The sequence below is a fragment of the Ursus americanus genome, chromosome 17, assembly GCF_024610735.1.
Source record: "Ursus americanus isolate L20-20 chromosome 17, mUrsAme1.1.p, whole genome shotgun sequence".
Taxonomy (NCBI): Eukaryota; Metazoa; Chordata; class Mammalia; order Carnivora; family Ursidae; genus Ursus; species Ursus americanus.
Window position 1 is genome coordinate 10,839,406 of NC_142143.1, and position 15,661 is coordinate 10,855,066.

At 57.9% G+C, this 15,661-nt stretch overlaps 1 protein-coding gene across 2 annotated transcripts in view; it reads left to right on the plus strand.

Annotated features, from left to right (window-relative positions):
* Positions 1–15,661, plus strand: part of TMPRSS6 (transmembrane serine protease 6) — a 37,590-nt gene that overhangs the window by 18,675 nt on the left and 3,254 nt on the right. For both annotated transcript variants that reach the window (XM_045779998.2, XM_087868717.1), the window contains exons 9-15: positions 1,088–1,200; positions 1,530–1,639; positions 10,863–11,008; positions 11,409–11,507; positions 12,464–12,577; positions 13,806–13,922; positions 14,208–14,376. In XM_045779998.2, coding sequence (XP_045635954.1) covers positions 1,088–1,200; positions 1,530–1,639; positions 10,863–11,008; positions 11,409–11,507; positions 12,464–12,577; positions 13,806–13,922; positions 14,208–14,376 — 868 coding nt within the window. The remainder of the gene's footprint in view (positions 1–1,087; positions 1,201–1,529; positions 1,640–10,862; positions 11,009–11,408; positions 11,508–12,463; positions 12,578–13,805; positions 13,923–14,207; positions 14,377–15,661) is intronic.

Below are 15,661 nucleotides of genomic sequence, written 5' to 3' on the forward strand. Positions count from 1 at the left end.
TTGTCTGTTTTGTCCCCATCTTGAACGCATGTCTTCTCTCTTGGCTCCTCCCCTGGGCTTCTTCCCTCTGTGCCTGCTGGTGGCTGGAGGGTAGGTCTGTGGTCAGGAGGCCTGAGAACTTCTGATTCACCCCAGACCGTCCTCTCACATCAAAGGTGAGCCCCGCAGATCTCCTTGGCACTCAGCTCAGGGAGGCCACTCAGCATTTCCAGGAAGGGCTCTCCAGGCTGCCCGCTGGCCTCTTGTTCCGGGTCTCCCTCCCTCCTTCCCTGACCCCCTTTCTCAGGAAGAACCCCGCCCTCCATGCCCTGGCTGTCCTTGGGCATATGGATTGGCCAAGCAAAGCTTGCAGGTTCCAGAGGTAGCGGAAGAAAGGGTTGTAGACAGGAGACCACAAGCCACTGCTGCACCGGACCCCCGCCTTTCCTGGCAATCTGCCTCTTCCCACTTAGTTCCCCTTCCTCTCCTGGTGTTGACCCCAGAGGTTTCCTGGCAGTGGTCCAGGTCGCCAGCTGCGCGTGCCAGGTTCTGGCGGCCCTCTGGGGGTGCCCGGGGCTGGCTCTAGTTCCATGGGAGTCACTGACAACAGCTCGGGGACAGGGGAACAAGGGGACCCTGACTCCAGGGAGAGGTGTCAGGGCAGCGGGGAGCCCTCCTGATTCTTCACCCTTTCGCTGTGTGACCACAGCCAAGGTCCCCCCTCTTCTCTGAGCCTCATCTTCGAAAAGGGGCATGTTCCCCCCCCCCGCCATAACCGTGAGGCTCGCACAGTTGTGAGTGCTAGGAGTAAAACGGTCAAGGGCAGCACCCTCCACGTGAATAGCTACCATTTACTGAGCGCTTACTCCCTGTCAGGCTGTTTGAGCATTTCATGTCTATTTAATCTGCTTAACTGCCCTGTGAGGTATGTGCTATTATTGTCCCTGTGGGACAGATGGGGAAACTGAGGCCCAAGGTCACACTCCACCGCTAACATCTACTGTTTAGTGGCAGGAGGGTGGTGGGGTTGCCGCTGCCCCTCACCTGCTGGGAGGAGCAGTGATCTGGGGCCGGGGGACCCTGTGTAACGGCTGTTCTCGGGGCCCAGCTTGCGAGGTGAACCTGACCTTGGAGGGCCGTCTGGAGCCGCAGGGCGTCCTCAGCACGCCTTACTTCCCCAGCTACTACTCGCCCAGTACCCACTGCTCCTGGCACCTCACGGTGAGCCCCACACCCTGCCACCCATCTGCCCTCTGCCCAGAGCACCCTGTGGCCCAGCCCCAGCTGGGAGGGGACCAGTGTTCTGGCTCTGCTGATGCACCCGCAGGCCGAGCCCTGGGTGCAAATCCCTCTGGGAGGGGGGTGACAGGGGTGGCCAAGGTCTGCCTCTGTGGGCCACTGTCATGCCTGTTTGTTGAGTGACTGACCAACCTCAGCCCCAGCTGGGGCTCTGTGTGGGCGGGCCTCCTCCCCTCTGTTGTCCTGGGAAGTGGGGTCACCAGCCCAGTGACAGCCCACAGGCCACTTGGTGACCAGCTCCTCTGTCCCAGGTGCCCTCTCTGGACTACGGCTTGGCCCTCTGGTTTGACGCCTATGCTCTGCGGAGGCAGAAGTATGACCTGCCATGCACCCAGGGACAGTGGACAATCCAGAACCGGAGGTACCTGCCCCCGGGACCCTCTCCCTCTCCCCATAGTTATGCACCTTGGGAGCCCCAGTCCCAGGCCTCAGAGGGGGCAGCCCAGGAAGAGAGCATAGGCCGGGGTGTTCAGCCTGTGGCCCCACCCCTTGACCCATTCCCTGTTCCGTCCCCCATCCCAGCCTCCCCTCCTGCCACCCAAAGGTCTCCACCACCTTGGATGTTAAGAGTGAAACATTTCACTTCCTTGGGTGTTGTCACCCCACTGTCTGGTACCCCCAGTCCTTAAATGAGATGGTGCAGGAACTGCAGGGCTGCCTAGAGCGCCTGCCCCAAGCCCATCCCTGTGCAGTCGGAGGCCCCTCTTCCCTTCTCCTGCTCCCTGCTGTTGGCCAAAGTCAAGTGGCTTCCTGGCCGGGAAGCTGCACAGCCAGGAGCAAGGCTGCTTTTGCTAATCCAACCATTTCCACAGGGACGGGCAATAACCGGGGTCACTCCGTATCACCCACATGGCCCGGGGGATACTTGTCCTGCTCTCTGTCCTGCCTTTGCCCCCTGGTGACAAAGTTTCTAAGGAAGAAGTGAGTCCCTCCGGGAGATGGGACAGGACACAGTGGGGCCAGGCCACAAGGGGGGCCAGCTGTGGGTCAGTCGTGGCTGCGGTTTGATCCGTAGGAGGAGAACTGGTAAATGCCCCCTGCGGCAGATAAGCTGGGGGTCACTGGTGACCCTGACAGCTGCGAGGAGTGAGGTGGGCAGGTGGTGGGGGATGGAGACAGTGCAGACCTGCGCTCCCCTGTCGGGGAAGAAGAGGGTGACCTGAGACATTCAGGGGAGGGGATACTTATGATGGGAGGAGGGGATACTTATGATGGGACTCCATGTCTAACGCTGGGAGAGGCGTCCCCCTAGAGGGAGCGTCCCCTAGGGGGAGAGAGGGAGGTTCAGGCGCCCTTGGTGATGGGATGAGGGTTAGAGAGGGGAGGGCCAGTAGGAGGCATGTTAGGGGTAGGGGAGCAGAAGGAGGCCCTCCCATGGCCCCAGTGTTGTGGGGCAGAGGTTTGGGGAGAGAAGAGGGATCTCGAAGTAGCCTTGCAGAGCTGGGGTCTGGTCCAAGGATGCTAAAAAGAAGCTTCTGCCTCTGATAGGAGGTTGGGCCTCTGCCCTCCCTTCCAGTCCCAGGATTCGGGGGGTCCAAGAGGCTGGGATTCTAATATGCAAAGCTCTTGATTTCTTGGCTTCAGAGATTTTGAGTCTCCAAGATTCCAATACACTAGAATTGGAAGCTTCCAGGTCTCGGGAAATCTTGGATTCCGGGATTGGTGTCCACACGCACCAACGTGGACTTCGCTTGTTGGTTGGTCTGATTCAGACAAGAGGGGACGGGGATTGACAACACTCACTGACGCGCCAGCACGCTTTCCGGAACTTTGGCGATTTATCAGGGACTGTGATTAAAAGGAAAAGGAAGAAATGCCTGTTGTGTGACCTCAGACCCGCGCCGTTTGGGGGGTGACAGGAGATGGTGTGACTTCAGGCCAGTGTGTTTGGGGGGGTGACAGGAGATGGTGTGACCTCAGACCCATGCTGTTTGGGGGGTGACAGGAGATGGTGTGAGCTCAGACCCGTGCTGTTTGGGGGGTGACAGGAGATGGTGTGAGCTCAGACCCGTGCTGTTTGGGGGGTGACAGGAGATGGTGTGACCTCAGACCCGCGCTGTTTGGGGGGTGACAGGAGATGGTGTGACCTCAGACCCGTGCTGTTTGGGGGGTGACAGGAGATGGTGTGAGCTCAGACCCGTGCTGTTTGGGGGGTGACAGGAGATGGTGTGAGCTCAGGCTTGTGCTGTTTGGGGGGTGACAGGAGATGGTGTGAGCTCAGGCTTGTGCTGTTTGGGGGGTGACAGGAGATGGTTGATCTCAGGTCCGTGCTGTTTGGGGGGTGACAGGAGATGGTGTGACTTCAGGCCAGTGTGTTTGGGGGGTGACAGAAGATGGTGTGACTTCAGACCCGTGCTGTTTGGGGGGTGGCAGGAGATAGTATGACTTCAGGCCCATGCTGTTTGGGGGGTGACAGAAGATGGTGTGACTTCAGACCCGTGCTTTTGGGGGGTGACAGGAGATGGTATGACTTCGGGCCCGCGCTGTTTGGGAAACAAAAGGCATCTCACATCCTAGCGTGTGGGTGCACTTCCGGGCACCCCGACCTTTATCCTCATGGAGTGCCCTGGGGACCCCCTTGCTGCCTGCCTGGGGCCTGCCCAGACTGAGGCTGGCTGGCCCCGCCCCTCAGCATCAGGAGCCCACAGACTGACCGTAGGACTGGCCCACATGCCACACTTGTTCGAATGATGATGGTGAGTTTTCCTGCCTCCCTCTCAACCCACAGCTGAGCCCGCTCTCTCCTCGAGGAAGAAGCAGGAGGCCCTGGGTCTGCCGCTCCTGCCCTCACCCCACCCACATGGCTATTCCATTTGCCAGGAGCCAGGCTCGTGGGCCTGTGACGTCGAAGTCCTCCTCATTCTGTTTCGCAGAAAGGGAGTCGAGGCTCAGCACAATTAGGTGGTGTCTAGACAGGCTCGCAGCAGTCAGGAACACGAAGGAAGGCCCCGGCCATGCTGCCTACGGAGGGCCTTCCCTCTCTCTCCATGATGTAGCCAGGAGCGGTCGGGCAAAGGTCTGGGCCCTGGTTCTAGGGACTTCCAGAGCTACCTCGGGTTTTAAATGTGGGCCACGGATGGGGAGAGTCCTAATTAAAAGGAATGAGGCTGTGGCGGTGGGATTTCAGGTACCGCGTCGGGCTCTGGTGAGTTGCAGGGGGCCCCCTCCCGGTGTCTCAAGGCACCACTGGGCTATCGAAAGTAGGGGCTGGACGGGCCATTGAACCCAATCCTCACCCATTGTACAGGAGGGGAAACTGAGGCCCAAGACATCTAAGCCTAAAGACTTGGCTTCTTTTGCTGGTCTTTGGCCTTTCAGTGGTGGGAAGGATTTCAGGGTGCAGCCAGGTGGTGGATGGGAGGACGGTGGGGGAGCCCTGACAGGACGCGGCTCTCCTGTCCCTCTTCTCTCTTGTCCCGCGCCTCCCTGCGCTTCACGGCAAGCTGGAGATGTGTTCAGGGGAGCCTACATGTAACTCCGGGTACACCACCATCCCCATCTATACGACAGAAGCGTTAGGCCAGCCCCAGGTCCCAACTTTTTATCATGAACACAGACATCTGAAGAAAGATGTCTCCCATATCGTTCGTGTTTATTCGTCGCTAGTGAAATGTCACTCCAGATGGGGCTGGTGAGGTGCAGAGAGCTGAAGACAGACGGATGAGGGCTGGAATCCTGGCTCCTCCCCTTCCTGCGAGGCGAGGGGTCACCTCTCCCAGCCTCAGGCAGCTCCTCTGAAAACCGGCCATGAAACAGACACCACCCCACCCCCAGGCGAGACTAAATGAGCTTGTGGTTGGAGGACACTGGTTCCTGGAGGTCCAGACAGAACCCAGCTCTAGAAGGTACCAACCATGAGTGAACCACTGGCTCTTGATACTGGGCCAGGCAGGCACCCAGCTGAGGGGTTTGTGGTGCCGTTTCCTTCATCCTCAACAAGGGGGTGAGGACACGGGCCCCCATACTACCTTCACTGACCAGTGAACCCAAGGCACAGAGAGGTGAAGTCATTTGCACCATCACCCAGATTGCAAGTGGGGAAAGCAGATCTGAGCAAGGCCGTCAGATCCAGAGTGCATGTGCGTCTGCACACCCGTGCCTGTGTGCACGGGTCCCTGCACGGAGCCTGCACACCTCAGTGCTCGCCCTCATACAGATTCTTCCTGCGGAGCCTCTGAGCAGCCGTGCCGGCTGTTCACTCTCTTGGCCCCGGCACTCCTGACCCATCACCCCTGTCCTGGTGAGAGGACCAACAGCTTTCATGGCTCCCGCCAGTTCTGAGAACGGCCTGGGAAGCCCCATCTCTATCTTCTGAGACCTTCATGAAGGATTCAGGGTCCCTAGGTGGAGACTCAATGTCCCCAGGCCTGCCCCCAGGCTGCTGCCCATGTCTGAGAGAGGAAGGCAGAGGTGTGCCTCCAAACCATAAACACCGGACACACCATTTCCTTTAGTTATGACCTGTTTTGATAATGATCATCCAGTGTAGATGCTGGGAAATTCTTTGAATGAGCATTTGTTGGAAAATTTGCTTGTGTGGGTGGCAGAGATATGCGAGGTCTGGGGAACAGTGGTGATTTGCAGGCACAAGGTGCATAGCAAGGGCGAGGTGCAGTCCTTGGACCCAGAATGGCCATGGGCGAGAAGCAGCGGAGGGTGGGCTGGAGAGAAGGTGATTTGCCTGGCAGGTGCCAGCGTAGTGATGGGGAAGGCTGGCCCCGGACTCCCTCCGCTGGCTGGGCATCCTCGCGCTGGTGGCCTCACTCCTCTGAGCCCTTTCTGCCTTTCCCCACCTCATTGCTTTCTACCTGGCTTCTCCCAGTGCCCATAGCCAAGGACTCCTGCCCTTGAAGTGGCCTGGAGGCGGGGAAGGGCCTCGGCCTAGGGGTAGTGGTCGCCGGCTGCTTGGTTTCGCAGAACCGCTAGGGCTGGGCGTCACCACGGCACAGGCTTCCCCCTTTCGGGGAATCTGCCTCCTGCCAGCTTCCTCTCCTGTGATGTCACTTTTCTTGTGATCTGCCCAATCATTTCCCCTGCCCTCCTGCTGATGGGACAGGCAGAACCACGGGCTCCGCAGGCCTGGCCTGGCTATGGGGCGGCTCTTCTGCTCCCCTGGGCCCCTGGGTGGCCGGCACCCCTGCGGCCTCAGAGGCTCCCGGTCAGGCTGAGCGCCTGCCCCCGATGCTGGGTGCTGGCGCTGCGGTGGGCACAGCTCCTACCGCTGCCCTAGACGAGCTCATAGCCGGACCGCATCAGCGGCTTGCTTTCAGAGAAGTTGTCTTCTCACCTCATCTCTCATTTTCTCATTCCTTAAAACATCCTCCAAAGGAGATATTATCACCCCCATTTTATAGACGTGAACACTGAAGCTTGCTGATGTGCGCAAGGGTCACACAGCTGATTCATGTGGCGAAGCTGGCCTCCAACTCAGCTCCACGGCTCGGGGTCCAGCACTCTGGCCTCCACGTCAGACGCTGCCATTCTCCCTTCTCTAGTGCTTGCCTTCTGTGGCCCTCCTTCCCACTTACTGTGTCCTTAGGGAAGGGAATGCGTGCGTGTGTGCGTGTATCCAGCCATCCACCCACCCACCCTTCCATCCATCCACCCATCCATCCAGCCACCCACCTTTCCATCCATTCGTCCGTCCATCCATCCAGCCATCCAGCCAGCCAGCCAGCCAGCCAGCTATCCATCCACCCATCAATCCAGCCACCCACCTTTCCATCCATTTGTCCGTCCATCCATCCATCCATCCATCCATCCATCCATCCATCCATCCACCCATCCATCCAGCCACCCACCTTTCCATCCATCCATCCAGCCATCCATCCATCCATCCATCCATCCATCCATCCATCCATCCACCTATCTTTCCTTCCTTCTACCCACCCACCCTTCTATCTACACACCTATCCATCCATCCTTCTTTCCTTCTGTCCTTCCATCCATGCATCCATCCATCCATCCACCCACTCACACACCCACCCACCTACCCACCCATCCACTTTCTTGAATTCCTGTGTGGAGTTGCTAATAGGCAAGAAGGTTGATAGGGTCCCTTCTTACAGTCTGGGTGAGGCAAGAAGGAGAAATCCCCAATCCATGGAGGTGAGAAAGCAAGCTGGCCACCGTGCAAAGATGTGCCTCAGACCCTGCACTTCGTAACTGAGAGTGCGTTCCACAGCCTTCAGACTCCTGGTGCCTCTTGGAGAGGGCTTGTGGGGGAGGGGTGGCATTTGGTGGAGGGGGAGGAATTAGCCAGAGGATGCACACCCTCCCCCAAGAGTCTCCACAGCAGGATCCAGAAATGCAGATGCATACAGGGGCCCGGCTGGGGCATGGTTCTGGGAGGCAGGCTGAGTGGAGCACAGCGGCAGAGGCGGGGGACAGGTTAGTAGGGCCTCATGTGCTCTGCCGAATTCAGATGGCCTCTGATTACATCTAGCCAGTGTGTCCGGGGCTTGTTTTCAGAAGAAGCAAGAATCTAGGGTATTATGTGAAATTAGTGGGCAATTGAACTTGAAAAAAATTTATTTTAACACTGCACAGACTAAACAGACCATCTTTAAGCTGGGTGACTCAGCCTGAGTCAACTAGCTTATAGCCTCTGCCTTGAATTGTTGTGAGAGCCTTGCCCCAGGAATGCCGCCACCAGCCCCTGCCCTGGGCTTCCAGGGTGAGAACCACATGCTGCCCAGGGGGTGGGGGTTCCTGGGGTACCAGGCTGAGCCATGGGCTGATTCTGGACTTCGTTCTCTCAGACACCAGTAGAGGAAATGTCCTGCCAGCCCGCAGTGGTACCTTAGAGCCCTTGGCCAAAGTTCAGGGGGACCACACAGCCCTCAGATTCTTCTAGATTGAAATGTTCCACTCCTCTCCGACCTGGCTCTGGTTCCTTCCCTGTCTCTCCACAACCTCTCCATGACCCCAAACCTTCCGCCTGGTCAGGGGTGTACTTGATGCATTTCCCCCTGCCCAGTATTTCCTGCCCCTAGCTCCCCTGTCCCCTCCTCAGGGAAACTCTCAGGGGAGTAATCCGTGCTAGCATTTGTTTCTCCACTTTAAAAACAGACAGACTGGGGCGCCTGAGTGGCTCAGTCGTTAAGCATCTGCCTTCAGCTCAGGGTGTGATCCTGGAGTTCTGGGATCCAGCGAGCTCCACGTCACGCTCTTCCGCTGGGAGCCTGCTTCTTCCTCTCCCACTCCCCCTGCTTGTGTTCCCTCTCTCGCTGGCTGTCTCTATCTCTGTCAAATAAATAAATAAAATCTTTAAAAAATAAAAATAAAAACAGACAGACCAAGAGACGGCCCAAACTCCCTTTCCTGCCTTTCTTAAAAGGCCAACAAGGGCCAGGCCTGCTCGGGGGTGCCCCCTAGTGGCATCTAGGCAGGAGCAATCTTGGTGTAGAGCGGGCCTTCTCAAAATTTTCCACCTCGGGATCCCTTTACACTCTTTAAAATTATTGGGCACCCAAAGGACTCTTGTGCAGGTTTTATTATCTGTACTTACGGGGTTACACATTAAAACTAAGAAAATTTCAAAACCTTTATCAATTCATTTAAAATAAGCCCATTACAATTTTAACATAAATCACATATTTTAGAAAAAACTCATTATATTCCCCAAAACCAAAAGCATCTGGCGAGAAAACTATCATCACTTGACCTTTTTGCAACATTCTCTTAAACCGGATTCATAGACCAGAACTGGATATACAGCTCTGCATCTGCCTTCAATCGGTTACCGTCTCACACATCATGTAGTCTCTGGAAAATTCCACCGTATCCTTTGTGGAAGAATGAGAGTGAAAAAGGCAAATATTACCTGAGCATTATCATGAAAATAGTTTTTACTTTGGAGCCCCGGGGTCCCCGGGCCGCACTTGGAGGACTGTTGGTCGGTTTGGAGGCAAGACTAGAAGCCTCTGTAGTCAGACGGCCCTGGGAGGCTGTACCTCAGGCCCAGTCTGTGCGGGACACGGGAGGTGTGAGCACTCAGCCCCTGGAGCTCAGGCTGCAGCGAGAGCCGAGGTGCCCATCCCGCCCCCCCAAGCTGGCTGGGTGGGTTGTCCTAGGTCCCCAGGAGGCTGGCTTCTGGCTTACCTCCACCCTTCCCTTCACGAACCTCCTCTGGAACATGGGATGAGAACAATTCCTGTCTCTCAAGATGGAGTTGCTGCCAGAACCCTCTAATCTCTGCGCAGTGATTGCCGTCCATGAGGGAGGGGCCGGACAAGACCACCTCAAATCTTTCTCAGTTGTTTGTGGATTAGCTCGTTGACTGAGTAATTGAACTATGAAGCGCATGCCATATTCTAGAAGCTCTGAGGAGGTACCTGGCCCCCCGGGAGTTAGGTGACTGGCTCTGTGGGCTGCTGCATCTGGTGTGGGATGCTCCCATCATGCTTTGGGGTATTCCCTCCTGCTCACTTGACTTCCCCCTGCCTTCTCTGCTGCGGGCACTTTCACTTCTCGCTGCCTCTTCTCTGTCCTGTGTTTTCCGTGTGCTTCCCTTGTCTGTAAAGGTGCTCCTATTTCCTCTGTGAGGGTGCTCCCTTCCCTGTGGGGCACATTCCTCTGAGCTGAGGGGACTGACCCATCTGCTCTGTGAGGGTGTCCCACATGCGGAGGGAGGGAACCCCAGGCTGCTGTCTGGGGAGCAGCCCATCGCTCCGGGGAAGTGGTTGCCCCCACTTGGTGAAAGTGTGCCTGCTTGCTCTGTGAGGCAAGGTGTGCCCAGACACCACGTAGGATGAAGCCGTGTGCTCTCCATCCCTAGAGATGGGAAGATTCCTGGCTGCTCTCTGGGAAGAACTTCACCCCTCGGTGGAGGGTGTCCCACCTGCTCTGTGGGAACAAGAGCATCATGTTGGGGTGGGGGAGTCCAGCAGGGGTGTGAGGGTCCTCCCGTGGCTGGGGAACGGTCCCACCTTAGTGCGGCCACGCGCGGAGCCGGTGACACCCCTCACCACTGCGCTCTTGTGTCGGTCCTGGGAGCAGAAGTGGTGTCTCCCTCAGGTCCGGAGAGTCACAGGGAGACCCCAGGGCTGTGGAGGCTTCTTAGTGGGAAGGACAACGCCTGAATGGGGCACACTGCGGCCTCCTCCCCCACACCGAGCACAAGGGGAGCGTCCTCTCCTGTCTACACAGAGTAGCCCAGCCAAGGACTCTTGCCTCTGTGGATACACTGAAGCTCTGTCAGATTTGGAGTCAACAGAGATGATAATTCCCCTTATCTTATAAGTGGGGAAAGTGAGGTTCGTGAAGGACCTGGACTTGCTAGGATCTCACAGCTCCCAGGTGACTGGGACCAGAATTCAGACTTGGAATTTTATCCTGCAGGGAATGGGGAATCATGGAAGGTTTTTGAGCAGGGGAATGACATAGGCTGATTTCTAGAAAATGACTCTGGGGGTGAGCGGTCACCCAAGGGAGGAATCAAGACAGAGAAGATGAAGGTGGGGGTGCAGCTCCCCCTTCCTCTGCGGCTGCTCTGCCCTTGCCCTGTCTGTGCACAGAGACCTAAGCTGTCCCTTCCCTGGGGCTGGCCCGTGCGGCCCTGAGTCTGTCTCTGTCACCCCCAGGCTGTGTGGCCTGCGTACCCTGCAGCCCTACGCCGAGAGGATCCCCGTGGTAGCCACTGCCGGCATCACGGTCAACTTCACGTCCCAGATCCCCCTCACCGGGCCTGGCGTGCAGGTGCACTACGGCTTGTACAACCAGTCCGATCGTGAGTATGAGCAGCCTGGGAGCAGGGGGGGCGCCCCCGATGCCCCTGCAGCTTCTCCCTGCCTCCTTCCCATCCCCGGAAGCACCAAGAGGCTGGATCAAAGGACTGTAGGTGTGCGTATGTGTGCGCGTGTGCGTGCGTGTACTTGATACCTGTGGCTTGGCGTGTGCCCCCATAGGCAAGGCTGTCACCTGTGTTCAGCAGGCATACACGCTCATACGGACCCGTGTGTGTGCTGTGTACGTGGGCCTGGACACGTCTGTCCATGCCCAGCGTGCATACGGGTGCGTGCACATGTGCACATGTAATGTGCGTGTACTTGGGTGCGAGCACGCAAGCGCAGCGTGTCTGCACGTGTCTGCACGACGACGCGTGTCCTGATGGCACCCTCCCTGAGCAGCCTGCCCTGGAGCGTTCCTCTGCTCTGTGAACGGACTGTGTGTGCCCGCCTGCGACGGGGTCAAGGACTGCCCCAACGGCCTGGATGAGAGAAACTGTGGTAGGCAGCCCGCCCGTCCCACTGCTCGTCTCTCCTTGCGTTCTCTGTGTGCTAAGCCAAGCCCCGGTTTTTGAGTAGAGACACCCCCCCCGCCCCGCCGCCACCAAACGTGCAGTTCCTCTTATCAGCATCCAGGAAGTGGGCTCTCTTGCTGTGCTGGGATGGCAAGATGGAAGCACCGAGTCGGAAAGTGGGCTCCCCAGGGCCACTGTTTGGGGCAGTAGCAAGGACAAGCTGGGACCCATGTCTCCTGACTCCCAGCTCACAGCTTCTCCCAACCAGGCCATCGCCCCCAGCCTTCTGTCCCAGCCAGCTGTCCAAGAAGGAACAGAGTGGATGGAGGACCAGGAAGGGGAAGGCAAGCCCTGGGTAGCCAAGGACAGAATCCTGTATCTTCCTGCCTTGAGTGGGGTCTCCACCCTTCCACTTCAGGGGTTCGGACTGGAGCTGCCAAGTCTTACTGGAGTTCTGCTCACCACCGCCCAGCCCTGGCAGCAGGGGCCCTGGAGGTCCCCGAGCCAGGACTCTCTTAGAATAATGCCTCTTCCTCTGAGTCCTGGCTTCTGGCCCCCACATTCACCATCAGGGCAGCCTTTTCTTGTCTGACTGCCCCCAACCTCCCCAGACCTCCCCCAACCCCAACCCCTCCAAGTTTTAAATACTTGGGGAGAGAAGCAGGAGGGAAGGGAGATGTGCTGGGGAAGGTGCCTCATATTTGGAACCTGGTTTCTGGTTCTGGCTCAGCCAGATGACCTTGGACAGGTCATTTCATTTCTGCTTCCACCCATGAAATGGGGTATCTCACAGGGTTGCTGTGAAACTCAGGTGGAAAGTGCCTAAGAAAGAGACTCACAGTCAGAGCATGTAATACAATACACGTTCTACAGGCAGCACGAAGTCCCAGCCTGGCTCCTCAGGCTTCCTCTCACCTGCCCCTTCTGTGTGTCCCCACGTAGTTTGCAGAGCCACATTCCAGTGCCAAGAAGACAGCACGTGCATCTCACTGTCCAGAGTCTGTGACCGGCAGCCTGACTGTCTCAACGGGAGCGATGAAGAGCAGTGCCAGGAAGGTAGGGCAGGGTATGACCAGCCATCCGGGGGGAAACCGAATCATGGGCTCAGCCAGGACAGCCCAGCCCTTCTGCATGCTTCTTCAGCAAAGGTTTCTGCCCTCTTGTCCAAACACTCGCCAACCCGTCTGTATGGACGCTTATCAACCCATCCATCCATCCATCCATCCATCCATCCATCCATCCATCCATCCATCCATCTGTCCACCCACCTATCTCCCTATCGACTGAGCCATCAATCTACTCATTTATTAGCTCACCTAACTACCTGTGTGTCCATCGTTCCATCCTCCACCCATGCATCCGTGAATGCATGAATGCATGTATCCGTCCGTTGATGTAACTACGTGTTTGTCTGTTGGTCCTTACACCCACTCATTTATCCATCCTTCTAGCTGTTTGTCAGTCTCCCTACTGGACCATCAATCCACCCATTTGTTGGTCTGCCCAATCCTATCTGTGTCCATTGTTTTATCCATCCATCCACCCACTCATCCATCCATCCATCTATCCATCCATCCATCCATCCATCCATCCATCCATCCATCCATCCACCCAACACCTGCCGACAACCCAGTGATAGGGAAGCAGAGCGAGGAGTGGGAGTAAAAGACACCAGAGAGGCAGTCCCTGCCCTCTGGGGTTCTCCGCTAGCAGGAAGACGTGACGGGTGACAGTCTCGGGCCCAGTGCCTTCTGGACATGATGTCTAGTAGCATGGGAAGACTGGAGTGCAGGAGGACGTCAGGCAGGGAAAGCTTCCTAGAAGAGATGGGCTTTGAACTTGGCTTTGCAGAGAGGTAAAATTTAAATAGGCAGGAGGAAAGTGGAGCAGGCTGAGAGCAGGTGGGATGCAGAAGTTCTTCAGGGTGAAGACAGTGAGGAGCCGGTGGGCGGCTGGGTGGGGCCAGGCTCTGGGGGAAGGCCGGGCTAGGAGGGGAGCCTTAGACTGACGGGAAAGTCAGAGCCCGGCTCTTGGGAGCCTACTGAAAGTGGAGACACAGCCTTGCTCTTGACAGACCAGTCTGAGGGGGGCGAAGGGACATGGGGACGGACATGGCCTGCCTTTTTAGGAGACCCTACAGGAGCCTCGGGGGAGGCTCAAGGGACCCCTCCCCAGGCTCCTTCTGGCCTCTTCCAGGCTTCAGCTTCCCTAGGCCTTGCCTCGGAGGCTCCCTGGGACTCAGGGACCCACCCCCCGTGCCCTGTCCCCACCCCTTCTCCCCCAGGGGTGCCTTGTGGGACATTCACCTTCCAGTGTGAGGACCGCAGCTGTGTGAAGAAGCCCAACCCGCAGTGTGACGGGCTGCCCGACTGTAGGGACGGATCTGACGAGCGGCACTGTGGTGAGCCAACGGAGGGGGGCGGGGGGAGGCAGAGGACCCTCTCCACCTGCTGGGCCCTGAGTGTGGGAGGGAGGGACGGGCTGCACTGGGAAGCTGAGGGAGAACTCACTCTTGTCTTTCTGTCCCGCCTCTGCACCCGCTCTGGGCCCTGCCTCGCCTTCATTCTCTTTCCCCATCCCCCTCCATCTTTCCTTTGGCCTTCCTCTCCGCCTCCCCTTCTCCATCTCTCTCTGTGTCCATTCCTCGCTGGCTTCTGGCCTTTACTGTCCTTCCCCGCACCCCCAGACTGTGGCCTCCAGGGCCCCTCCGGCCGCATAGTGGGCGGGGCCGTGTCTTCAGAGGGTGAGTGGCCCTGGCAGGCCAGCCTCCAGGTTCGGGGCCGACACATCTGTGGGGGGGCCCTTATCGCTGACCACTGGGTGATAACGGCTGCCCACTGCTTCCAGGAGGACAGGTGAGCAGGGGACAGGGGGTCGGCGGAGACCACAAGAGATGGGGGAGGGGAGGGGAGGCCTGGCAGGGAGGGACAGTGGATGGGGTGGGAAGGGTGGGGGGAAGCCCATCAGACTTGCTGCTCTGACGCTTGGGTTCAGTCCTGGCTCTACCACAAACAGTCTGTGGCCCTGGAAAGGTTGCTCTGCTTTCGGTATCTTGCTTTAAGTTGGGTCAGTGATTCACTCACTCATTCATTCCTGTATTCACTCATCCATTCAGTAATATTTACTGTGCTCCCACTGGGGAGCTGTGCCCAACACGAGGGCTACAGCAGAGAACAGAACGGCCGTCCTTGGCCATAGGCCATGCCCCCCCTCTGCCAGGTGCTTGTGACCTAGTGAGGGGGGCCCAAGAAGCCTCCAAGAAGGGACATCGCACCCAGCCCCACAGACATCTTCTCCATCAGCATGGTGGGCTGACAGCACCCCTCATCACCCCCAGCCCCATCTCCTGGGCCCCACCAGCCCCGGATTGCCCTTCGACACCTCCTCTTCTGTCCTGGGTCCACACAGTCCCCAGCCAAAGACCAGGAGCCACCATGGCACCCCACCCCACACCCCTTACATCCAGAGCCAGATGGCAAGTCCTCTCTGTGTGCTGGACCCATCCTCAGCTGCTGCCTGTCCACACTCTCCCCAGCACCTCGGGCCCCCCCCAGGCAGCCCAGAGCCCAGCTCCGCTTTGCATCCCCTACCCAGGGGCCTGGGGGTTCTTACTGGGGGCCGTCTGACCACCTCACTCTCTCACTGCCTCTCTGGCTCCCTGCGGCCTGTGTGGTAAAGAAAGCCCTGGACGCTGACCTGGCATCCAGGGGTCTTCAACGCCCTGTCTCTGCCGATGGCTGCATCCTCAAGGCCCACCCCCTCCCAGGGAGGACCAGCAGGTCTCAGCGAGCTTACAGCAGCCCCATCTGTAAGGTGCACAGACACAAAGGAGAGAGATATTTGTCACTGCCTGGCCCTGGGCTAAGTTTTTACATGCACAGTCTTACTGAATTCCCCCCAGTAACATATAAGCAGAAGATGCTATTCCCATTTCACAGACGAGGAGACTGAGGCCTAGAGAAGCACACATATATGTCTAGGGAGGCATGAAAGTGGGACTGGAACCCCGGCAGGTGGACTCTAGCATCAGCACCACGGGCTGTACCACCCGCCAGCTACACAGCTTTCCAGAGCAGGGAAGGGGCCGGTGTGTCGGCCGGTGTCCCAGGTGGGGAAGCCGGCTAGCCTAAGGGTCTGTGA